Source organism: Bubalus kerabau, chromosome 6 (assembly GCF_029407905.1).
Source record: "Bubalus kerabau isolate K-KA32 ecotype Philippines breed swamp buffalo chromosome 6, PCC_UOA_SB_1v2, whole genome shotgun sequence".
Classification (NCBI taxonomy): domain Eukaryota; kingdom Metazoa; phylum Chordata; class Mammalia; order Artiodactyla; family Bovidae; genus Bubalus; species Bubalus kerabau.
The window spans coordinates 94,241,381-94,267,782 of record NC_073629.1 but is presented as its reverse complement, the minus strand read 5'-3'; the positions used below and the strand labels follow the sequence as shown (position 1 = coordinate 94,267,782).

Below are 26,402 nucleotides of genomic sequence, written 5' to 3'. Positions count from 1 at the left end.
AAGATCAAGGTAAAATCAGCTTGGCATATGCCACTAACAATTACAGATATCATTGCTTTTTCTAGACAGCTCGGTTTGTAATTTCAAAGGATTTTCAGATGGCCAGGTTTTCAAATCCTGCACATTTGGCTGCTTTCGCTTGCAGAATTATATTCATATATTCTGTGTTTATCCATATTTTCGTTCGTTGGTTATAGCTTTTTCTTTGTGCCAGGTGCTATGCTAGGCACAGTTCAGTTGCGAAGTCGTGTCCAACTCTTTGCGACCTCATGGACTACAACATACCAGGCTTCCCTGTCCTTCACTATCTCCCTGAGTGTGTCCTTCACTATCTCCCTCAGGTCCACTGAGTTGAGGATGCCATCTAACCATTTCATACTCTGTCACCCCCTTCTCCTCCTGCCCTCAGTCTTTCCCAGCATCAGTGTCTTTTCCAATGAGCTGGCTCTTCACATCAGGTGGCCAAAGTAATGGAGTTTCAGCTTCAGCATCAGCCCTTCCAATGAATATTCAGGGCTGATTTCCTCTAGGATTGACAAGTTGGATCTCCTTGTAGTCCAAGGAACTCTCAAGAGTCTTCTCCAACACCACAGTTCAAAAGCATCAATTCTTTGGCGCTCAGCCTTCTTTATAGTCCAACTCTCACATCCACACGTGACTACTGGAAAAACCATCAGTTCAGTTCAGTTCAGTTGCTCAGTCGTGTCTGACTCTTTGCGACCCCATGGACTGCAGCACGCCAGGTCTCCCTGTCTATCACCAACTCCCAGAGTTTATTCAAACTCATGTCCATTGAGTCAGTGATGCCATCCAACCATCTCATCCTCTGTCATCCCCTTCTCCCCCCTCCTTCAATCTTTCCCAGCATTAGGGTCTTTTCCAATGAGTCAGTTCTTCGCATCCGGTGGCCAAAGTATTGGAGTCTCAGCTTCAGCATCAGTCCTTCCAATGAATATTCAGGACTGATTTCCTTTAGGATGGACTAGTTTGATCTCCTTACAGTCCAAGGAACTCTCAAGAGTCTTCTCCAACACCACAGTTCAAAAGCATCAATTCTTTGGCACTCAGCTTTCTTTATAGTCCAACTCTCACATCCATACATGACCACTGGAAAAACCATAGCTTTGACTATATAGACCTTTGTTGGCAAAGTGATGTCTCTGCTTTTTAGTATGCTGTCTAGGTTTGTCATAGCTTTCCTTCCAAAGAACAAGTGTCTTTTAATTTCATGCCTGCAGTCACCATCAGCAGTGATTTTGGAGCCAAAGAAAATAAAATCTGTCACTGTTTGCACTTTTTCCCCAACTGGTTGCCATAAAGTGAAGGGACCAGATGCCATGATCTTAGATTTTTGAATGTTGAGTTTTAAGCCAGGTTTTTTTTTTTTTTTTTTTTTATGAAAATTCTTTTATAACTGAGATTTTATTGGTTGTTTTGAGGATCACTACACAGATGTTTCCATTTGTACACAATTCTTAACATATGTACCAGAAATCTAAAATATCATGTAGTTGTGATTCTTACCAGTTATTCCAGTGACTTTCCAGCTTAAAATTTGGAGCAAACTTTCCTTAACAGGATCTCAAGTACCAATATCTTCAAATATTGATATGTTGTTACATCATAAGTCCCACTGATTCACAATTTAATATCATATACACTACATACCCAAACTGTCAATCGTTCACAGCACATTAACCAAGTTACTAGGAAAAGTGGACTACCACGACCAAAGATTTTATAGTATAGTGCACAAAATTCTGACCAGGAGAGCCAAGATCAAAAAGTGGTTTGCTATAGGAAATAATTCTACCAAAACAATATGGGAAGAGAAGTAATTTAAAGTGTTCAAGACATTAAATGCACAACTGACTCCAAACTGCCATTTAGTATGCTTTTGTGTTACAGGATATAAAAGCTATCCCCCATCTATGGAATGTTAAGCTGACACCCAAGACAATCAAAGCCTCCCGTATCCAATATCCCACTATATTCTGGTTGTACCAAAAAACAAACAATCAGCAAATGATTTCACCTCTTAAAAAAAAAGCATTTACACTTAAAAAATGGGATGAGGTGGGATTCCCTCCTTTTTAAAAATGTTTCTAGAGCTACTAAAAAACTTGCATTTACAAAATAGTTGATAAAAATATTCCTCTGGATTGTACAAGAAGGGAAACAGGGACCACTGACAGGACTCGGTGTGTGGTTATTAATCAGACTTGGCTTCTTTCTCTTCTGCTTCATCAGAGGCTGGGCTCTCCTCGTTTTTAGTCTCTCCATTTTCTGCAGGTAAGTCTTCTTTAATCTCCTGGTTGGCCACTTCCGCCTGTTTTCCCTTTGCTCCTCTTTTCCCTTTTGTTTGCACTTTTTTGTCTGAAGATTTATCCTTTCCCGCCGCCTTGTTTGGCTTCGTTTCCACTTTTGCAGGAGCCGGTTTAGCTGACAACCTCGCCGACCTCCTCTTGGGCTCCTCCTTCGCCGCCCCCTCGGCGGAACTGACCTTCCTCTTGGGCATCGTGGCGACGGGGCGGGCCAGAGCCGGGTGCCTGAGGGCCGCGGCGCGCTGAGAGCCTTCGCGAAGCTGAGTAGCCTGACCGCTGCCGCTCCTCCCGCCAACCGTGCTGCTGGGACCCGCGGCGGGGGTGGTGGGAGCTTAAGCCAGGTTTTTCACTCCCCTCTTTCACCCTCATCAGGAGGCTCTTTAGTTTCTCCTCACTTTCTGTCATTAGGGTGATGTCATATCTCAAGTTATTGATATTTCTTCCCGCAATCTTGATTCCAGGTTGTGATTCATCCAGCCTGGCATTTTGCGTGATGTATTCTGCATATAAGTTAAATAAGCAGGGTGACGATATACAGCCTTGAGGTACTCCTTTCCCAGTTTTGAAGCAGTCTTTTTTTCCATGTCCTGTTCTAACTGTTGCTTCTTGACCCACGTACAGGTTTCTCAAGAGACAGTGGTCTGGTATTCCCATCTCTTGAAGCATTTTCCACAGTTTGTTGTGATCTACATAGTCAAAGGCTTCAGTGTAGTCAATGAAGCAGATGTTTTTCTGGAATTCTCTTCCTTTCTCTATGACCCAGTGGATGTTTGCAATTTGATCTCTGGTTTGTCTGCCTTTTCTAAATCCAGCTTTTACATCTGGAAGTTCTCGGTTCAAGTACTGCTAAAGCCTAGCTTGAAAGATTTTGAGCGCTACCTTGCTAGCAAGTGAAATGAGTACAATTATATGGTAGTTTGAACATTTTTTGGTATTGCCCTTCTTTGAGATTGGAATGAAAATTGAGCTTTTCCAGTCCTGTGGCCACTGCTGAGTTTTCCAAATTTTCTGACATATTGAGTGCAGCACTTTCACAACATCATCTTTTAGGATTTGAAATATCTCATCTTGAATTCCATCACCTCCACTAGCTTTGTTCGTAGTGATGCTTCCTAAGGCCCACTTGACTTCACACTTCAAGATGTCTGGCTCTAGGTGAGTGATCACACCATCATGGTTATCCTGGTCATTAAGACCTTTTCTATATAGTTCTTCTGTGTATTCTTGCCACTGCTTCTTAATCTCTTCTGCTTCTGTTAAGTCCTTGCCATTTCTGTGCTCTATTGAGCCCATCTTTGCATGAAACATTCCCCTTCTCCAGTTTTCTTGAAGAAATCGCTAGTCTTTCCCATTCTATTGTTTTCCTTTCTTTTCATTATTCACATAAGAAGGCTTTCTTATCTCTCCTTGCAGTTCTCTGGAACTCTGTATTTAGTTGGGTATATCTTTCCCTTTCTCCTTTGCCTTTTGTTTCTCTTCTTTTCTCAGCTATTGTAAGGCTTTCTCAGACAACCACTTTGCATTCTTGCATTTCTTTTTCTTGGGGATGGTTTTGGTCACCAACTCCTGTACAGTGTTATGAACCTCCATCCATAGGTTTTCAGGTACTCTGTCTACCAGATCTAATGCCTTGAATCTATTCATTTCCTCTACTGTATAATTATAAGGGATTTGATTTAGGTCATACCTGAATGACCTAGTAGTTTTCCTTATTTTCTTCAATTTAAGTCTGAAATTTGCCGTAAGAATCTGATGATCTGAGTCACGGTAAGCTCCAGGTCTTGTTTTTGCTGACTGTATAGAGCTTCTCCATCTTTGACTACAAAGAATATAATTGATCTGATTTCAGTATTGACTATCTGGTGATGTCCATATGCAGAGTTGTCTCTTGTGTTGTTGGAAGAGGGTGTTTGCTATGACCAGTGTGTTCTCTTGAGAATATTCTGTTAGCCTTTACTCTGCTTCATTTTTGTTCTCCAAGGCCAAACTTGCCTGTTACTCCAGGTATTTATTGGCTTCCTACTTTTGCATTCCAATCCCTATGATGAAAAGGACATTTTTTTGTGTGTTAGTTCCAGAGGTCTTGTAGGTCTTCATAGAACTGTTCAGCTTCTTCAGCATCAGTGTTTGGAGCATGCTGCTGCTAAGTTGCTTCAGTTGTGTCCGACTCTGTGTGACCCCATAGACAGACTCCTACAAGGCTCCTCTGTCCCTGGGATTCTCCAGGCAAGAACACTGGAGTGGGTTGCCATTTCCTTCTCCAGTGCATGAAAGTGAAAAGTGAAAGTGAAGTTGCTCAGTCGTGTCCGACTCTGAGTGACCTCATGGACTGAAGCCTACCAGGCTCCTCCGTCCATGGGATTTTCCAGGCAAGAGTACTGGAGTGGGGTGCCATTGCCTTCTCTGGTTGGAGCATAGACTTGGATTACTATGGTGTCGAATGGTTTGCCTTGAAAACAAACCGAGGTCATTCTGTCATTTCTGAGATTGCACCCAAGTACTTCATTTAAGACTCTTTTGTTGACTATGAGAGACACTCCATTTCCTCTAAGAGATTCTCGCCCACAGTAGTAGATATAATGGTCATCTGAATTGAATTCATCCATTTCCACCCATTTTAGTCCACTGATTACTAAAATGTCAATATTCACTCTTGCCATCTCCTGTTTGACCACATCAAATTGACTTTGATTCATGGACCTAACATTCCAGGTTCCTTTGCAGTATTGTTCTTTACAACACAGGACTTTACTTTCACCACCAGACATAACCACATCGACATCCATAAAACGGACAGGTCAGGATGGACAGTTCTGACAAAATGTGGTCCACTGAAGCAAAGAATGGCAAACCACCCCAGCATTCTTTCCTGGAGAACCCCATGAACAGTATGAAAAGCTAAAAAGATATGACACCAGAAGATGAGCCCCCCAGGTCAGTAGGTATCCAATATACTACTGGGGAAGAGTGGAGAAATAGCTCCAGAAAGAGAGCTGGGCCAAAGTGGTAACAATGCTCAGTTGTGGATGTGTCTGGTGGTAAAAGAACATTACTTCACACCATTTTAGGACTAGTTGCATTTACACAATCACAGCTCTGCCACATCTCTCCATTTTACAGATGAGGAAACTTGTAAGAGGTTAAGTTACTCTCTTAGATTACCTTAGTGAGAAGAAGTGTCAGAACTAGGATGAAAACTCAGGCCTATCTGGTCCCAAGCCCTGGCTTGACCTGCTCCACAAATGTCTAAGTCTAAATGACTCTCATAACCCACTCATATCATGAACTACTTATTGCCAAATTCATGCTTAAATCAAAGAAAGTGGGGGAAACCACTAGACCATTCAAGTGTGACATAAATCAAATCCCTTATGATTATACAGTGGAAGTGAGAAATAGATTTAAGGTACTAGATCTGATAGAGTGCCTGATGAACTATGGACAGAGGTTTCGTGACATTGTACAGGAGATAGGGATCAAGACCATCCCCAAGAAAAAGAAATACAAAACAAGCAAAATGGCTGTCTCAGGAGGCCTTACAAATAGCTGTGAAAAGAAGAGAAACGAAAAGCAAAGGAGAAAAGGAAAGATATACCCATTTAAATGTAGATTTCCAAAGAATAGCAAGAAGAGATAAGAAAGCCTTCCTCAGTGATCAATGCAAATAAATAGAGGAAAACAATAGAATGGGAAAGACCAGAGATCTCTTCAAGAAAATTAAAGATACCAAGGGAACATTTCATGCAAAGATGGGCTCAATAAAGGACAGAAATGGTATGGACCTAACAGAAGCAGAAGATAGTAAGAAGAGGTGGCAAGAATACACAGAAGAACTGTACAAAAAAGACCTGCACGACCCAGATAATCACAATGGTGTGGTCACTCAGCTAGAGCCAGACATCCTGGAATATGAAATCAAGTGGCCCTTAGGAAGCATCACTATGAATAAAGCTAGTGGAGATGATGGAATTCCAGTTGAGCTATTTCAAATCCTGAAAGATGATGCTGTGAAAGTACTGCACTCAATATGTCAGCACATTTGGAAAACTCAGCAATGGCCACAGGACTGGAAAAGGTCAGTTTTCATTCCAATCCCAAAGAAAGGCAATGCCAAAGAATGCTCAAACTACTGCACAATTGCACTCATCTCAGATCAGATCAGTCGCTCAGTCATGTCCGACTCTTTGCGACCCCATGAACCACAGCACACCAGGCCTCCCTGTCCATCACCAACTCCTGGAGTTCACTCAGACTATTGTCCATCGAGTCAGTCATGCCATTGAGCCATCTCATCCTCTGTCGTCCCCTTCTCCTCTTGCCCCCAATCCCTCCCAGCATCAGAGTCTTTTCCAATGAGTCAACTCTTCACATGAGGTGGCCAAAGTACTGGAGTTTCAGCTTTAGCAGCATTCCTTCCAAGAAATCCCAGGGCTGATCTCCTTTAGAATGGACTGGTTGGATCTCCTTGCAGTCCAAGGGACTCTCAAGAGTCTTCTCCAACACCAGAGTTCAAAAGCATCAATTCTTCGGCGCTCAGCCTTCTTCACAGTCCAACTCTCACATCCATACATGACCACAGGAAAAACCATAGCCTTCAGTAGACAAACCTTTGTTGGCAAAGTAATGTCTCTGCTTTTCAATATGCTATCTAGGTTGGTCATAACTGTCCTTCCAAGAGTAAGCCTCTTTTAATTTCATGCCTGCAGTCACCATCTGCAGTGATTTTGGAGCCCAGAAAAATAAAGTCTGACACTGTTTCCACTGTTTCCCCATCTATTTCCCATGAAGTGATGGAACCGGATGCCATGATCTTCGTTTTCTGAATGTTGAGCTTTAAGCCAACTTTTTCACTCCCCACTTTCACCTTCATCAAGAGGCTTTTTAGTTCCTCTTCACTTTCTGCCATAAGGGTGGTGTCATCTGCATATCTGAGGTTATTTCTCCCGGCAATCTTGATTCCAGCTTGTGTTTCTTCCAGTCCAGCGTTTCTCATGATGTACTCTGCATATAAGTTAAATAAGCAGGGCGACAATGTACAGCCTTGACGTACTCCTTTTCCTATGTGGAACCAGTCTGTTGTTTCATGTCCAGTTCTAACTGTTGCTTCCTGACCTGCATACAAATTTCTCAAGAGGCAGATCAGGTGGTCTGGTATTTCCATCTCTTTCAGAATTTTCCACAGTTAATGTGATCCACACAGTCAAAGGCTTTGGCACAGTCAATAAAACAGAAATAGATGTTTTTCTGGAACTCTCTTGCTTTTTCCATGATCCAGCAGATGTTGGCAATTTGATCTCTGATTCCTCTGCCTTTTCTAAAACCAGCTTGAACATCAGGAAGTTCACGGTTTACATATTGCTGAAGCCTGGCTTGGAGAATTTTAAGCATTACTTTACTAGCGTGTGAGATGAGTGCAATTGTGCAGTAGTTTGAGCATTCTTTGGCATTGCCTTTCTTTGGGATTGGAATGAAAACTGACCTTTTCCAGTCCTGTGGCCACTGCTGAGTTTTCCAAATGTGCTGGCATATGGAGTGCAGCACTTTCACAGCATCATCTTTCAGGATTTGGAATAGCTCAACTTGAATGCCATCACCTCCACTAGCTTTGTTTGTAGTGATGCTTTCTAAGGCCCACTTGACTTCACCTTCCAGGATGTCTGGCTCTAGGTCAGTGATCACACCATCGTGATTATCTGGGTCGTGAAGATCTTTTTTGTACAGTTCTTCTGTGTATTCTTGCCACCTCTTCTTACTATCTTCTGCTTCTGTTAGGTCCATACCATTTCTGTCCTTTATCGAGCCCATCTTTGCATGAAATGTTCCTTTGGTATCTCCAATTTTCTTGAAGAGATCTCTAGTCTTTCCCATTCTATTGTTTTCCTCTATTTCTTTGCATTGATCGCTGAAGAAGGCTTTCTTATCTCTCCTTGCTATTCTTTGGAACTCTGCATTCAGATGTTTATATCTTTCCTTTCCCCTTTGCTTTTTGTTTCTCTTCTTTTCACAGCTATTTGTAAGGCCTCCCCAGACAGCCATTTTGCTTTTTTGCATTTCTTTTCCATGTAGATGGTCTTGATCCCTGTCTCCTGTACAATGTCATGAACCTCATTCCATAGCTCATCAGGCACTCTATCTATCAGATCTAGGCCCTTAAATCTATTTCTCAATTACACTGTATATCATAAAGGATTTGATTTAGGTCATACATGAATGGTCTAGTGGTTTTCCCTACTTTCTTCAATTTAAGTCTCAATTTGGCAATAAGGAGTTCATGGTCTGAGCCACAGTCAGCTCCTGCACTCATCTCACACGCTACTAAAGTAATGCTCAAAATTCTCGAAGCCAGGCTTTAGCAATACGTGAACCGTGAACTTCCAGATGTTCAAGCTGATTTTTGAAAAAGCAGAGGAACCAGAGATCAACTTGCCAACATCCGCTGGATCATGGAAAAAGCAAAAGAGTTCCAGAAAAACATCTATTTCTGCTTTATTGCCTATGCCAAAGCCTTTGACTGTGTGGATCACAATAAACTGTGGAAAATTCTTCAAGAGATGGGAATACCAGACCACCTGACCTGCATCTTGAGAAACCTGTATGCAGGTCAGGAAGCAACAGTTAGAACTGGACATGGAACAACCAACTGGTTCCAAATAGGAAAAGGAGTACGTCAAGGCTGTATAGTGTCACCCTGCTTATTTAACTTCTATGCAGAGAACATCATGAGAAATGCTGGACTGGAAGAAACACAAGCTGGAATCAAGATTGCCAGGAGATTATCAATATGCAGATGACACCACTCTTGTGGCAGAAAGTGAAGAGGAACTAAAGAGCCTCTTGATGAAAGTGAAAGTGGAGAGTGAAAAAGTTGGCTTAAAGCTCAACATTCAGAAAACTCAGATCATGGCATCTGGTCCCATCACTTCATAGCAAATAGATGGGGAAACAGTGGAAACAGTGGCTGACTTTATTTTGGGGGGCTCCAAAATCAGTGCAGATAGTGATTGAAGGCATGAAATTAAAAGACGCTTACCCCTTGGAAGGAAAGTTATGACCAACCTAGACAGCATATTCAAAAGCAGAGACATTACTTTGCCAACAAAGGTCTGTCTAGTCAAGGCTACGGTTTTTCCAGTAGTCATATGCAGATGTGAGAGTTGGACTCTAAAGAAAGCTGTGCACAGAATTGATGCTTTTGAACTGTGGTGTTGGAGAAGACTCTTGAGAGTCCCTTGGACTGCAAGGAGATCCAACCAGTCCATCCTAAAGGAGATCAGTCCTGGGTGTTCATTGGAAGGACTGATGTTGAAGCTGAAATTCCAATATTTTGGCCACCTGATGTGAAGAGTTGACTCATTTGGAAAGACCCTGATGTTGGGAAAGATTGAAGGCAGGAGGAGAAGGGGACAACAGAGGATGAGATGGTTAGATGGCATTACCGACTCAATGGACATGAGTTTGAGTGAACTCCAGGAGTTGATGATGGACAGGGAGGCCTGGTGTGCTGTGGTTCATGGGGTCACAAAGAGTCGGACATGACTGAGCGACTGAACTGAACTGAACCTGCTCTACTCAGATCACTTGAAAAGTCACTGGCTGACCCTCTGTTGTCTTTTGGGCACCGTTGTGGCACTTGGGGATACAGAAATGAGTAAACCCGTCAGCACCCAGTCAGAATCCCATTCCACTCCTACCACCCGATTCCGCATACACCCCTGTGGTTCCTCTCCTTGCCTGGGACCCTCTTGAGGTATGGAGTGCTTTAGTGGCTCAGACAGTGAGGTAGAAGGTTGCATGAAGTGAGCTATGAGGTCACATTGCACATCAGTGTCCTTCAGAGTTTATGACCCCAAGGGCAGCCTGCAGGGCTGACTTTTCCTGGGTGCATGTTAAGTTGCTTCAGTCGTTTCTGACTTTTTGTGACTCTATATCCTATAGCCTGCCAGGCTCCTCTGCCCGTGGGATTCTCCTGGTAAGAATACTGGAGTGGGTTGCCATGCCCTTCTCCAGGGGATCTTCCCAACTCAGGGATCAAACCCATGTTTTCTGTGGCTCCTACACTGCAGGTGGATTCTTTTACCAGTGATCCACAAGGGAAACCCCCTAGGCTTGGCTAGAACATGGTTCATAAACATCATAGATAATTTCAAAGTGGAGAAGGGAAACTGGGGTCCTCAGGACATTTAGGTGATCAGTGTACTCCAGACCCTGAAATAACCCTTCTGGCGTGTTCCTGTCGAGCCCCACCATTGCAGGGTGGAGACCTTGTTTTGCTCTGGACTCCATTTGGCCCTTTTCATGAAAGCTGGCCTTTAAAAATTTTGCAGATAAACTGTTTCCTTGGATAGTGCTAGAGGAGAATTGGTGTTTTAAAAGCATGTCTCAGGAAATGAAGACTCCCTGTGGGGAAGCAGCTGGTGTTATCACATGTCTGATAGACTTTCCAAACACCCGTAATCAGTAGTTTCTGTTTTTGATTAAGATGTGAGCCCAAGGGCTGCAGCCTTGCTGAAGGGCAGAACTGGCATTCAGGCACTGTAGATACATTATCTCATTTAATCTGTATGGACACCTGGTGAGATAGTGAATTTTATGAATGGAGGAAAATGAAGATCAAAAGGTGAAAGAGTTTTCAGCTTATATGTGAGAGAGCCAGAATTCAAACTTAGAACTGCCTGACTCAAAAACCTTAACAAATGTTAGATCACCCCTCCAGTTCTTTCCCAGAAGTCACAGTGGGTTACCTATCTTTCAGAGTTGTAGGTTTGTGAAATTCTAGAAGGCTAGTGGCTCTTCAGGCCAGTTACCCATCATCAGCAAGAATCTTTAACTTCATTGAAAGGTGGATTCATTCAGGTCTTGTGCAAACCTGTCTGATAATAAAAAACGCACCACCTCTTGAAGCAGTACATTCACCATGGGACAACTCTGATCATTTGAAGTTCATTTTTTGAACTTATACTTTTTTGGTCACATCATATGTTATGTGAGATCTCCTTTCCTTGACCAAGGATTGAACCCAGGCAATGACAGCAAAAGCCCAGAATCCTAACCATTAGACCACCAGGGAACTCCCTGGAGTTCATCTTATACTAAGGACAGATTTTGCCCCCTTGGACCCTCCCCTGTTGTTCCCAGCTCTGTCCTTGAAACTGGTTCCCCTGTCCCCTGGAAGACGTTCAGTGCAGTGCCTACTACCTGACTGTCTGCTGATCTGGAACGCATCCCCCCAACTCTCTCACCCACTCCTCAAAGGATCCTACTTTTACAGGCTTTTTTCAGCCAGGTACCCATAGATGTCCCTTGTAAAGGGTGTGGTCCCAACCTGAGCATGAATCTTCCAGATCAGTCAGTCAGTTCAGTCACTCAGTCGTGTCTGATTCTTTGTGACCCCAGGGACTGCAGCATGCCAGGCCTCCCTATGTCTATCACCGGCTCCCGGAGTTTACTCAAACTCATGTCCATTGAGTTGGTGATGCCATCCAACTATCTCATTCTCTGTTATCCCCTTCTCCCACCTTCAATCTTTCCCAATCAGTTCTTCGAATCCGTTGGCCAAAGTATTGGAGTTTCAGCTTCAGCATCAGTCCTTCCAATGAATATTCAGGACTGATTTCCTTTAGGATGGACTAGTTTGACCTCCTTGCAGTCCAAGGGACTCTCAAGAGTCTTCTCCAACACCACAGTTCAAAAGCATCAATTCTTTGGCACTCAGCTTTCTTTATAGTCCAACTCTCACATCCATACACGACTACTGGAAAAACCATAGCTTTGACTGGATGGACCTTTGTTGGCAAAGTAATGTCTCTGCTTTTTAATAAGCTGTCTAGGTTTGTCATAGCTTTTCTTCCAAGGAGCAAGGTTCTTTTAATTTCATTGGCTGCAGTCACCATCTGCAGTGATTTTGGAGCCCCCCAAAATAAAGTCTGTCACTGTTTCCACTGTTTCCCCATCTATTTGCCATGAAGTGATGGGACCAGATGCCGTGATTTTAGTTTTATGAATGTTGAGCTTTAAGCCAACTTTTTCACTCTCCTCTTTCACTTTCATCAAGAGGCTTTTTAGTTCTTCACTTTCTGCCATAAGGGTGGTGTTATCTGCATATCTGAGGTTATTGATATTTCTCCCGACAATCTTGATTCCAGCTTGTGCTTCATCAAGTCCAGCATTTCTTATGATGTCCTCTGAATAGAAGTTAAATAAGCAGGGTGACAATATGCAGCCTTGACGTACTCCTTTCCCAATTTGGAACCAGTCTGTTGTTCCATGTCCAATTCTTACTGTTGCTTCCTGACCTGTGTACAGATTTCTTAAGAAGCAGGTAAGGTGCTCTAGTATTCCCATCTCTTTCAGAATTTTCCACACGGGGTGTAATTTTCTTTAAGAATTTCTTTGTTGTGATCCACACAGTCAAAGGCTTTGGCATAGTCAATAAAGCAGAAATAGATGTTTTTCTGGAACTCTTTTGCTTTTTTGATGATCCAACAGATGTTGGCAGTTTGATCTCTGGTTCCTCTGCCGTTTCTAAATCCAGTTAACGTCTGGAAGTTCACAGTTCATGTACTGTTGAAGCCTGGCTTGGAGAATTTTGAGCATTACTTTGCTAGTGTGTGAGATGAGTGCAATTGTGTGGTAGTTTGAGCATTCTTTGGCATTGCCTTTCTTTTGATTGGAATGAAAACCGACCTTTTCCAGTCCTGTGGCCACTGCTGAGTTTTCCAAATGTGCTGACATATTGAGTGCAGCACTTTCACAGCATAATGTTTTAGGATTCAAAATAGCTCAACTGGATTCCATCGCCTCCACTAGCTTTGTTCGTGGTGGCACTTCCTAAGGCCCACCTGACTTCGCATTCCAGGATGTCTGACTTTAGGTGAGTGATCACACCATCGTGATTGTCTGGGTCGTGAAGATCTTTTTTGTATAGTTTTTCTGTGTATTCTTGACACCTCTTCTTAATATCTTATGCCTTCTGTTAGGTCCATACCATTTCTGTCCTTTATTGAGCCCATCTTTGCATGAAATGTTCCCTTGCTATATCTAATTTTCTCGAAGAGATCTCTAGTCTTTCTATTGTTTTCCTCTATTTCTTTGCATTGATCGCTGAGGAAGGCTTTCTTATCTCTCCTTGCTATTCTTTGAAACTCTGCATTGAAATGGGTATATCTTTCCTTTGCTCCTTTGCCTTTTGCTTCTCTTCTCTTCATAGCTGTTTGTAAGGCCTCCTCAGACAACCATTTTGCCTTTTTGCATTTTTTTTTCTTGGGGATGGTCTTGATCACTGCCTCCTGTACAATGTCACAAACCTCCATCCATAGTTCTTCAGGCCCTCTGTCTACCATCAGATCTAATCCCTTGAATCTGTTTGTCACTTCCACTGTATAGTTGTAAGGGATTTGATTTAGGTCATACATGAATGGTTAGTGGTTTTCCCTACTTTCTTCAACTGAAGTCCAAATTTGCCAATAAGGAGTTCATGATCTGAGCCACAGATAACAGCCTTATAAACAGTGAGTAGATTTTAAAAAAAGAAATAATATTTAATTAAAATACTAAACTAAAAAGTATTAAACTAATACTAAAGAACTACAAAGTACTACATGCTCGGTGTGGGAAAAAAGAGAAAGGACAGGAGAAACAGAAAAGAAAAGCAATCATGGGAGATCCCCAGTGTCTTAGCTTGGGTTTCCTAGAAGACTGGGAAACAAAGGACTTTAAGGCAAGCAGTTTACATGACAAATGATCCTAGAAAATACTGGTACAGGGTGGGGAAGTGAGATGGGAAAGGGAAGGAGTTAATGGCAGTGTGCTACCAAGAAAGTCACCACCAAGGGCCACCAGCGTTTAAACTGCTATCCTGTGTCAGCCACTGCACACGCATCTCAGAGTCGTCCCACCTCAGGGCCGGGGAGCTGGGTGTTTACATATCAGTTTCTTTTAGTCATTGGCTACATGCTGGAGGGAGAAGGGAGGCATCCATTTTCCTATACTTTTGACCTGTTCAGTGTGCAGAGATTCTTCTGGGCCCAAGAAAACTTTCAGGCAAAGAGATACATATGCTGGCATTGAAATCCTGGCCAGAATATTCCAGAATTGTGAGATCCAGTGGGACACGGACAGGACATCCATAGCCTGTGCTATACCTAGAGACAGCCCATTAGCATTTAGTGTATTTCCATCCATCCTCACCTTGTTATGTTATGTATGTACATGTTATATTTATGTATTTAAGTTAGGGCTACACTATATATCTACTATTGGGTCCTGCCTTTTTCACTTCACATTAACTCATCAGAATTTATCCTTGATCTTAAATTTTATTTGAAAACATGTTTTTAATGGCTCTATACTATTCCATTGTAGGGATAGCCAATAATTGATTTAGCCCTGGGAAAGCAGACTCTCCAAAGCTCTAAGGTGTTTCTGTTTACTGGAAGATAACCATCAGCTAGCTGGGAGTGAAATCCAGCAGAAATGGCAAAGGCAGGAATCTGAGGCCGGGGTCAGGGTTGGGCTAGGGAAGGCAGAAAAGCTGCAGAAGGAGTCGTAGGCAGGAGGGGCACGCAGCCAAGCCTGGTCCTGCCACGGGGAGAACATCCCACAGTGTCTGACACAAATTAGGTACTCAATAATCATTGCTAAGTGTGTGCTATGTGCTAGGGCTCGTACAAGCGGAAAACAGAGCCAGTTAAACATGGTCTCAGTATGCCTACAAAGAACGCATGAGGAATATGTTGAACTACTATGTGCCAAGAATATTATAGATATCATTCACCCTCACTACCACCTGAGAGGTGCTGTGTTTTGATCATTCTCACTTTTCAGGCAAAGAAGCTGAGACTCAACAAGCTTAATAATTTAATCAAGATGTCATATCAAGTTAGTTACAGATCTGGGTCCTAAATTTACCAGGTGGGTCTGTGAGAGTTCCAAAGCTCTTTGCTCTTTCCCTACCACACTGGGCTCCCTGACCAAGTGGAAAGTGCTAATGACCCTGAGTAAGGTGTCCTAGCTGGGTAGACCTGGACTGGGAGAAGAAAAGAAAGAGAAAGGGGACCAAGGAAAGCACTGAGGAGGAGACATTGAGATGGGCCTTCAAGGACAGGTAAAATTCTGATGTGGGGAGATGATGGGAGGGATCATGTGAAACAGAAAGACAGTGGCTCCCTGAACAAGCCAGAAGGTAGAAGTTTGGAGACCAGATGACCAGGGCCTGACTTGGTGCAGAGGCAATGAGGCTGAGGGGTGAGGGACCAGCAGCAGAAAAGGGGTTTCAGATGTGGAGTCCACACTGCCGTGATGACCCACTATCTGGGTCAGATATTACCTTGAGGGTGGAAGGACAGTTGATATTAAATTGCTATGTGTCTTGATTTTTAAGAAATGGCAGTATGGGGAGGGCTCTTTAAGATCATCTTTAGGGACTTCTCTGGTGGTCCAGTGGCTAAGACTCTGCCCTCCCAATGCAGGGGGCCGGGTTTGCTCCTTGGTTGGGGAACCAGATCCCTCATGCCACAGTTAAGAGTTCACATGCCATAACTAAGACGTGGAGCAGCCAAATGAAGTATACATAAATAAAAAATAATTGTTGAAAAAGATCATCTCTAGCTTCTTGGGGTGGCAGCAGGTTGAGGAAAGGAGAGGAGAATAAAGGGAACACAAATTCAGTCTCAACTACATGATGGCACTGAATATGTATATGGATAAAGCCACGTCAAGTTATGTACGTGGTGAGGACTTGCCGTACAGCTGATGCTCTTTCCCAGGCTTAGGCCCCGAAAGTCTGTTTAAGGGAAGCAGAGACAGAACAAAAGTTAAGGCTGGCTGATTCCTATAACACCTACAACATGTCTCCTGTAACATGCTGCCTTCCAAGTCCTTTCCTGACACTCTGCTCCCTTGTGGTTTTCTGTCCCCAGTGTCGGCGCTCTCGTGGGCCTGTCCATAGCAGCAGTGGTCCTCCTGGCCTTCATTGTCACTGCCTGTGTGCTTTGTTACCTGTTCATCAGCTCAAAACCCCACACAAAGTTGGACCCAGACTTAAACTTACAGACTACAGGTAAGAAAGGGGCCACGTGATTTCCTTGTATTCAGCAGGCTAGCACCTTTTCAGAGGGGAGATATTTGGAAATGATGTTTGGACTATTTGCCTTATGTGTGTTTCTGGAATATTAAGAAGCACCAGCACATTTTGCAGGAGGTTCATGATATGAACATCTCCGTCACAAACTCTTCATGTGCTCATTGATAATCAAAATAATTGTATATTTGTTACAGGGAGATATGACTAAACATCCTACAATATAGAGGACAGCACTCTGCAATAGAGTTATCTGACCCAGAACTTCCCTGGTGGTTCAGCAGTTAAATCTCTGTGCTTCCAGGGCAGGGGACACAGATTCTATCTCTGGTTAAGGAAGGTCCCACAGGCTGCATAACAAGGTCTAAAAAAAAGGGTTATCTGACCTAGAATGTCAATACTGTTGATGTTGAGAAACCTTAGAATAGAAGAAGACTCCAGAAAGAGACTAATTAAAATATAGTAACATGAATAAAATGTTTAGTTTTTTAAATAAGAGAAATATTAGCAAATTTGCCTCCAACAAATGCAAATAACACAAAAGAGACTATGTATACAGTTAAAAAAACAAGTGGTGGACTGCAAAGATATTGTAAATATAGACGCATAGTCAACCCTTATTTGCAGATTCCATATTGGTGAATTTGCCTACTTGCTAGAATTAATTTGTAACCTCAAAAATCAATACTTTCAGTGTTTTTGAGGTCATTTGCAGACGTGGATGTGCACAGAGCAACAAAAACTTTGAGTTGCCCAGTCACACTGAGGTTGCCCAGCTGAGGCTGCACAAGGCCACGCTTGCCTTTTTGTTTCAGCTCTCATACTATGAACAAGCGTCCTTTTCATGGTATATTTAGTGTCACATTTTTGTGTTTTTATTGGCAATTTCACTATTGAAAATGGCCCCCAAATATAACATTGAATTGCTATCTAGTATTCCTCAACATAAAAAGGCTGTCATGTGCCTTATGGAAAAAATACATGTGTTCAATACACATGAGTTAAATGTTATCAATTAGTAATATATGTTAAATAAGGTATCTTTAAGCAGAATCATACAGAAAGCAAAGTTATGTATTGATTGGTTGACAAAAATGTGACCAGAGGCTCACAGGAACCTAAATTTGTATTTCCCTATCCCACTCCAGTACTCTTGCCTGAAAAATCCCATGGATGGAGGAGCCTGGTAGGCTGCAGTCCATGGGGTCGCTAAGAGTCAGTCATGACTGAGCGACTTCACTTTCACTTTTCACTTTTCATGCATTGGAGAAGGAAATGGCAACCCACTCCAATATTCTTGCCTGGAGAATCCCAGGGATGGGGGGAGCCTGGTGGGCTGCCGTCTGTGGGGTCGCACAGAATCAGACACGACTGAAGTGACTTAGCAGCAGCAGCAAGGGGCAATTGATTCAGTGTTTGCTAATTCAGTGTTAATGGTAACTTAATAGAACAAAATAACAGTGAATAATGGGCTTCCCTGGTGGCTCCTGCAATGCCGGAGACCTGGGTTCAATCCATGGGTTGGGAAGATCCCCTGGAGAAGGGAACGGCCACCCACTCCAGAATTCTGGCCTGGAGAATTCCATGGACTATCCATGGGGTTGCAAAGAGTTGGACACGACTGAGCAACTTTCACTTTCACTTTCCTCATGGCTCAGTGGTAAAGAATCTGCCTGCCAAGCAGGAAATGCAGGTTTGATCCCTGGATTGGGAACATCCCCTGAAGAAGGAAGTGACAACCCTCTACAGTATTCTTGCCTGGGAAATCCATGGACAGAGGGGTTGCAAACACTTGGACACAACTTAGTGACTGAGCATGCGTGCGCAGTAAATAATGAGAATCAACTGTATATAAAATAGAGACAAGATTGATATCCAGGATATATAAGTGCACCTTTAAACACATGAGAAATACATAATCCACCAAAAAATACAAATGCCCAACACACATAAAAAGATACTCTACCTTACTCATAATCAGGAGAATGCAATTTAAGAATGACATACCTTTTCAAAAAATGATTTAAAAAACAATTACATTGGCAAAAATAAAAAATGGATCACATTGATAGTGAGAAGGTTACATGGGGGAATGGGTAATCTCATATACCACTGGTAAGAATAAATTGGCAAAACCACTTGTAGAGCATTTTGGCACTATCCATTTAAACTGAAAATGTATATAGCCTATTAGTGATGCCACTTCTACTTATCTGCCTTAGAGACACAGTTGCACTAGGAGAGGACTTGTAAAGATGGATACCATGACAATTTGTCACACTGGAAAGAAACTAAATGTCCATCAGTATAGGAGGAATGAAAAATAATACTGTCGTTAAAAGGAATGCATTAACTCTAAATAGACAATTTCATTTGCTCCTCATAATAACCAGGCAGTGTATGGATCTTATTAAAATCTATTTTACAGATGTGGAGACTAAGGCCCACATACCTAGTGAGTGAATGTTAGAGCCAACTCCATCTCCACCTTCCTTCCTCTCCTTATCCCTGTGCTGAAGAAGGGAAGTCCCTACTTGATGCCAGACTCTGTTTGAAACTTTACATGCACTATCTTGTCTGATTTTTCCAAACTACCCCAGTGAGGTAGGTATTATTATAGCCCATCTTACAGATGTGAAAACAGTGTTTCAAAGAGGTCAGATGACTTGCCCACGGGGTCACAGTTTGTAAACTGCAGAGTTGTAATTCAAATGTGTGTGTTTTTCTGCCTCCAAAGTCCTATTTCTACCTTACCAGGCCGGGTGTGTAGGGTGCTTATACCCTGCTCCCCTCATCTCCCCCCACCCTATCACCTGCAGCCTTTCTAAATCAATGGAACACAGCTCACCTGGCGGTCCTGTGAATGAAGACGACCCTCCTGCTTTTCACTGCTCAGCCACCAGCTAGATTTTTTGATTATTCAATCACCAGGGTTTGATACAGCTTGTGTTCTTGCTTTTTGCTTCTTATTTTTAAAATGGAAAATGCACTTCCTGTTTATTAAATAACAGCTTTCAGCTCTCTCTGTCTTTTGCCCAAACTCAGCTCTTAGTTCCTTTCTCTCTTCTTCATGAAGTGCTATCCTCTCCTTCCTCTGAACCCGCAGCATCAACCCAACACTTGGGTTGATCAAACCCAGCATCAACGTTTACAGGCCACTCCCTTACACTCAGAGCTTTCCCCCTCACACAGACTTTCATCTGTTTTTGTCTCCTTCTACAGTAGGACCTGTAGAGAGATCGTGTGTGCATGCACGCGTGCTAAGTTGCTTCTGTCATGTCCAACTCTGTGCGACCCTATGGGCTGTAGCCTGCCAGGCTTCTCTGTCCATGGGGATTCTCCAGGCAAGAATACTGGGGTGGGTTGCCATGCCCTCCTCCAGAGGATCTTCCCCACCCAGGGATTGAACCTGAGTCTCTTATGTCTCTTGCATTCACAGGTTCTTTACCACTAGCGCACCTGGGAAGCCCATAGAGAGATCATTAGCCCCATTTTACAGGAGAGGAAATCAAGGCTCAGCCACGAGAAGGCAATTGGCCCAAGTCTACACAGCTAGTGGGCTTGTCATGTGGGGATGTCAACCCCGATTTCCCTACTCTAAAACCCACAATCACTACACACTGTACCTTGGGTCCTAATCTCTGAGCCTGGGGGCAAGGGTGGGGTGGGGAGTTCCTTGACAAGAGCAGAGTGAAAATAGAACAGTTTCTGAAGATAGGCTCCTTTTGCTGCCCAGGTATTCTCTACTGTCCCATCAACCCTATCCCACCCATCCCTCAAACTCGGGATGCAATGAAGACCATAGCTTTCTCATTCTTGTACTTTGTGAGGAACTAGCTTGATCAGAGGCTGACCAAGCACCTACCTTTGTGCTAGGCACTATGCCAAGGACTTTAAACACATTATCCCATTTAACCTGTTCAGCTACTTTAGGTTATTATCAACTCTATTTTACTGATGGGGTAAGTGAGGTAAGTATTCTAACCTAGGTACCTTTAATAAGAGATAAAAAATGGGAGGTGGGGAGACTCATCCTCCTCTGAAAAATGTTGGTGGGGATATCATTAATCAGTCATTTTCACTAACTCATCTCTCACCTCTCTCATTCATTGCTGGTCTGAATACAGTTAACAACCACCTCAGAGAACTATTGGGCATTAATTGGCTTGTGGCTCTGATGCTCAGTCGTGTCTGACTCTTTGCCACCCCATGAACTGTAGCCCACCAGGCTCCTCTGTCCATGGAATTCCTCCAGGCAAGAATACTGGAGTGGGCTGCCGTTTCCTACTTGAGAGGATGTTCTTGACCTAGGTATTGAACCCATTCCCAGGTCTCCTGGGTCTCTCGCATTGGCAGGTGAAGTCTTTATCACCAGCACCACCTGGGAAGTCCCTCTAACCCTTAGGGCTCCTGGGAATCGAGCCAAGACTTTGCCTCCAGGGCCAAAGACCTTTTCCTATAGCAGGCCCTCTGACCTTCCAGGAAGTGTTCCACTTCCTCAGAGCCCACTGCTTTTTACTTAACCACACTTGGAGAGGTGGTACCTATGACCCAAACAAGCCTCAGAGATGAGTCAAGGCTGACTCATCTTCAATCAGGGAGAAAATCTGAGAACTCCTTTCCTGCTGGTCACCACAGGCTAAGACCCCAGGCAATGGGGGGACTGGCCAAAAGGTCCCTGAAAAAAAGATGGGAAAGCACAATCCTGCTGGAATGTCAGAGAACCTGGCTCTGATTCTGGCTTTGTTACTCTCACTGTGTGGCCTTAGGAGAGTCACTTCTCCCTGGACCTTAATTTACTCTGTAAAATGTGTACAATAATACCCACTAAGAAGCAATAAAACTAGAGATGAAGCTTACATTGGAGCTTGGTTTCTAATACATGGTGGCTTTTAAAAATGAGTAACCCTCATTTTTATTATCGTTAGGCATTTAGATGTTTACATGTTAGTCGCCTCAGACTGTTGATATGTCAAAGATAGGAATCGTGTCTTAAATGCCTTTGTGTCCCCAGCACCTAGCAGAGTTCCTAACCTATACTAAGACTTGCTCTGTGGAAAGAGCCCAAGCTTTGGAATTGAAAGTGTATCCTGGATCCGGCAGTAATAGCTGTGCCAACGGCAACCTTCTCTGTCTGTGTTTGTCTATAACATGAAATAATAACACTCACCACAGAGAATCGTTAGAAGAATCGAATAAGATGTTGTGCCAGCGTGTTTTAGCCAAACATGAATCTTCTTATTGTAACTTGAAAATTGAATCTTTTATATGTGCCTTAGGCATCCTCCTCTCCTCTTGGCTAGCACCTTTATAAGATGGTTCTTCCTCCCCCAGGCTTCAGGCACCACTGAGGGACTTTAATAACTTTCATTATATATCAGCCAGAGGAAGAGGCAGAAATAGTGTACTCAAGAATTGGACCACTGCCTATTTTGCTGGTTTCCCTGGAAGGGGATTGAAGAGTTGTGGATTTGAAGACCCTGGGATACTCATGTGAGGGAATCCGTGGCATCTGGGAAAGAGAATCATGTAAAAAAAAAGGCATATTGGGCCCACAAGTTCAGTGTGAACCTGCATTTTCATGTATCTGCCAAAAAAAAATGAGTGAAATCTCAGGTCATGTTAACAGAATTATAGAGTCTGGAAGCAAGAGAATGGTGGTCCTTCTTTACCCCCAATTGAATTAGAACATATTGGCCATCACATCTCAGAGGTAACATTTTACCATCCACTCCACAGGTTCACAACTTTGGTTCCAAATATATCACTCAAGGTCCCTAAATATAGCAATGAGGATTCTTGAGCAATTTCCAATATTTCAAAGGTTTTACTAGGACCAAGTTTCTTTGTTTTGAGCTAGAATTGTATTAGGCTAAGGAGGGTAATTAGCATGGGCTCTTTCCTGCTAATGAGAACTCTTTGATAACAGAAAATGGTCATGGGGAGTGGGGAGGCTAGTACCTAATAAAGGCAGTCCATTAAAGAGACAGAATTCTTTACCATTTGGAATTCAAGGGAAAACAAATAGAAAAATGAGGCCAGTCCTACTTTCTACCCTATTTGATACAATAGTAACTGAGATCCAGAGAGAAGGGGTTAGCGGGGCACCCCACTCCAGTACTCTTGCCTAGAAAATCCTATGGACAGAAGAGCCTGGTAGGCTGCAGTCCATGCGGTCACTAAGAGTCAGAAACTTGAGCGACTTCACTTTCACTTTTCACTTTCATGCATTGGAGAAGGAAATGGCAACCCACTCCAGTGTTCTTGCCTGGAGAATCCCAGGGACGGGGGAGCCTGGTGGGCTGCCGTCTATGGGGTCGCACAGAGCTGGACACGACTGAAGCGACTTAGCAGCAGCAGTGTAATAATTTAATATAAGGATGAGGATTTAAGCCAAGGTTTTATAACTCCTAAAAGCCCAAGGATTCCTCCCAACCCCTGACTGCCTGCGGCTCAGATCAGATCAGAGATCAGATCAAATCAGTCGCTCAGTCGTGTCCGACTCTTTGCGACCCCATGAATTGCAGCACGCCAGGCCTCCCTGTCCATCACCATCTCCCGGAGTTCACTGAGACTCACATCCATCGAGTCAGTGATGTCATCCAGCCATCTCATCCTCTGTTGTCCCCTTTTCTTCCTGCCCCCAATCCCTCCCAGCATCAGAGTCTTTTCCAATGAGTCAACTCTTCGCATGAGGTGGCCAAAGTGCTGGAGTTTCAGCTTTAGCATCATTCCTTCCAAAGAAATCCCAGGGCTGATCTCCTTCAGAATGGACTAGTTGGATCTCCTTGCAGTCCAGAGCCCCACAATTTAAGAAGAACCTTGACTAATCAGTCAGAAGGTGATCAGAGGTGAGTGACCAGCTTGGTCTGAGAACCAGATTATGTGTATATGGGCTGAAGAGCTGGGGACATTTGGCCCTGAGCAAAGAAGGCTCAGGGCTCGCACCCCAGGACCCCAGGCCTCTGCAAGGTTGTCCTGGGGCATGAAGAAGAGACATTTTATGAGATGTCAGAGAACAGAGTTAAATCAGTGGGAGAAGCCATAGGGAGGCAGATGTTGATTCAAAAAAGCTAGGTCTTTCTTAGACTAAGACCTGAAATTCTTTTGTAAAGTGCACCCTCTAAGTTACATGAGGGCTATATTTGGTTCACCAGTTTGTAACTCTCCATTTAAAAAGCACCCCTAAGCCTGGAAGGTAACCAGGAAAAGGCTAAATGTGGGATTTATTGAAGGAGATTCTTGCATTGAATAGAAAATTGAACTAAATCCTTGTGCCAAATGGAATGCCTTAAAATGCAAGCTTAAATAACAAAAAATCCCAAAGAATCTACAAAACACACAGGGACACACTAAACAACCTCCTAAACCTAATAAGTGCACTTAGCAAGCTCATAGTACGCAAGGTCAGAAGCAAATATCAATTGTATTTATATATGTATCAGTGACAAACAACTAGAGACTAAATTTTAAATATAGGGACTTCCCTGGAGGTCCACTGGTTAAGAAACCGCCTGCCAATCCAGGGGACAACAGGAGTTCAGTTGCTGCTCTGGGAAGATTCCACATGCCTCGAGGCACCTGAGCTCTAATGCCACAGCTACTGAGCCTGTTCCCCAAAGCCTATGCTCCACAACAAGAGAGGCTGCAGTGATGAGAACCCTGCCCACTGCAAGGAGAGAGTAGCTCTCACTTGCCACAGCTAGAGAAAGGCTGCGTGCAGCAACAAAGACCCAGCCAAGTAAATAAATATTTTCTAAAAAGACAGACCTTTAAAAAATAAAATATCATCTATAGTCACTCTGAAAAATGAAATAATGAGGTGTAAAGCTAACAAACATGTATAGGATCTATACAATAAAAACTACGAAATGCTAGTGAAGGAAATCAAAGAAGACCTAAATAAATGGAGAGAGACACTATGTCATGGGCTTCCCTGGTGGCTCCGTGGTAAAGAATCTGCCTGCCAATGCAGGAGACACAGGTTTGATACCTGGGTCAGGAAGACCCTCTGAGGGAGAAAATGGCAACCCACTGCAGCATTCTTGCCTGGAGAATTCCACGGACAGAGGAACCTGGCGGGCTACAGTCCACAGGGTTGCAAAGAGTCAGACACGACTGAGCCACACACACACACACACACACACACACTATGTCATGAATTGGAAGACTCAACATAGCAAAGATTAAAAACCATAGCAGCTCTTTGGTATATATAGACAAGCTGATTCTAAAAGTTATATGGAAAGACAAAGGAAATGGAGTAGCTAAAATAATATTAAAAGAGATAAAGTTGGAGGAAATCACCCTACTTGATTTTAACCCATTATAGAGCAACAATACTGAGGACAGTGTGGTACTGGAGGAGGGACAGACACCTAGATATGATAAAACTGACTGAGTGGCATTTCAGGGGCTCTGAAGAACCCTGGTACCATAGTCCTTCATATCCCAGTGCAGAAAAGAATTAAGCAAGAGGCAAAATGATAGATAAGAAGGGATTTATTAGAATAGGAAGCTTGTGAGGTTTACAAGCCAGCAGGTGAGAAATGCCTCGCCCCAAGAACCTACTGGGCTACAGTTTTATAATCAAAGGAGAAGTGGGGAGGGGGAGAAGAACTTTGTCTTTCTTGAGTAGATGTCATGCTCCCATCATCATCTTCTCCTCCTTTGGGCAGGGGAGTTTTTTGTCCGCACATGGTCAGGCTTAGGTCTACAAATTACTGTTTTTTATGTGTGCAGAGCGCATGTCCTAGGGATCATTAACTCACTGAGCTCACTGGGCAGGATGTGGGTCTCGTGCCACCATTGTTCTATTGTTTGGGGGCATGTCTCGGCCTTCTGTTGCATGGTTTTGTTGCTGAGCAAGACTGGTTGGTTTTGTGGTTAAGCAAACCCACTTTTTGAGTAATCATTAACTTACAGGGGTCTCCCATATTTTTTAAATCCACCATGTAATTTTTGTGGTTAAGCAAACTTGCTTTCTTGGGTGATCATTAACTTATAGGTGTCTCTCATATATTTTCTACTTACAATCCCCTAGTGAGATTAACTATTTAATCATCTACTTTGTTCCTAACAAAGATATAGACCCACATCCTATGTATGTACAAAAGATTTTTGACAAAGTATAAAAGCAATGCAATGGGAGAAGAATAGTCTTTTCAATATATAATGTTGAAACAACTAGACTTCCATAGGTTAAAAAAACACCTTTTACATAACCTCATACTTTATATAAAAATTAACCCAAAATAAATCATGGACTAAAATGTAACCTATACAACTATAAAACTTTTAGAAGAAGACAGGAGAAGATCTTCATGACCTGGGGTTAGGCAAAGAATTCTTAGACAAGCCATCAAAAGCACAAAAAAATACATTAGTCATTGATCTAGATCAAAATTCAAAATGTTTGTGCTGATAAAGACTCTATTAAGAAGAGGGAAAGAAGAGCCTCTAACTGGGAAATAATGTTCACATATCTGACAAAGGTCTTTTACCCAGAACATATAAAGAGTCTCCTGAACTCAACATTAAGAAAACAAACAGGGCTTCTCTGGTGGTTCAGTGGTAAAGAATCTATCTGCCTGCCAATTCGGGAGACCGGTTCAATCCCAGATCCAGGAAGATCCCACATGCTGCAGAGCAACTAGGTGTGCACACGAGTTTGCACATCACAACTACTGAGCCTGTGCTCTAAAGCCTGGGAAACACAGCTACTGAGCCCACATGCTGCAGCGACTGAAGCCTGCATGCCCCAGAGCCTGTGCTCCACAAGGAACACCACCGCGGTGAGAAGCCCACGTACCATAACTAGAAAGTAGCCTCTGCTCATCACAGATAGAGAAAAGCCCACACGTCAACAAAGATCCAGCACAGCCAAAAATACTTTAATTAATTAAAATTAAAAACAAAAAAAATAAGAAAACAAACAATGCTTTTAGAAAATGAGCATAAGACTTGAACTGATACTTTACTGAAGAGGAGATACAGAGAGC

The 26,402-nt window shown here is 43.0% G+C and overlaps 2 protein-coding genes across 2 annotated transcripts in view; one reads left to right on the top strand and one right to left on the bottom strand.

The window, feature by feature from the left end:
* The window catches only part of SHISAL2A (shisa like 2A), a 32,163-nt gene that overhangs the window by 1,618 nt on the left and 4,143 nt on the right, over positions 1–26,402 (top strand). The window contains 1 exon segment of the mRNA XM_055585876.1: positions 16,241–16,380. Coding sequence (XP_055441851.1) covers positions 16,241–16,380 — 140 coding nt within the window.
* Positions 1,466–2,618, bottom strand: LOC129655445 (non-histone chromosomal protein HMG-14-like). Its single transcript, XM_055585877.1, has one exon. The coding sequence runs from the start codon at positions 2,516–2,518 to the stop codon at positions 2,213–2,215; it is 306 nt and encodes a 101-aa protein (XP_055441852.1). The 5' UTR covers positions 2,519–2,618; the 3' UTR covers positions 1,466–2,212.

Coding starts and splice junctions, on each gene's coding strand:
- LOC129655445 (XM_055585877.1), bottom strand. CDS start 2,518: ATGCCCAAGAGGAAGGTCAGTTCCGCCGAGGGGGCGGCGAAGGAGGAG.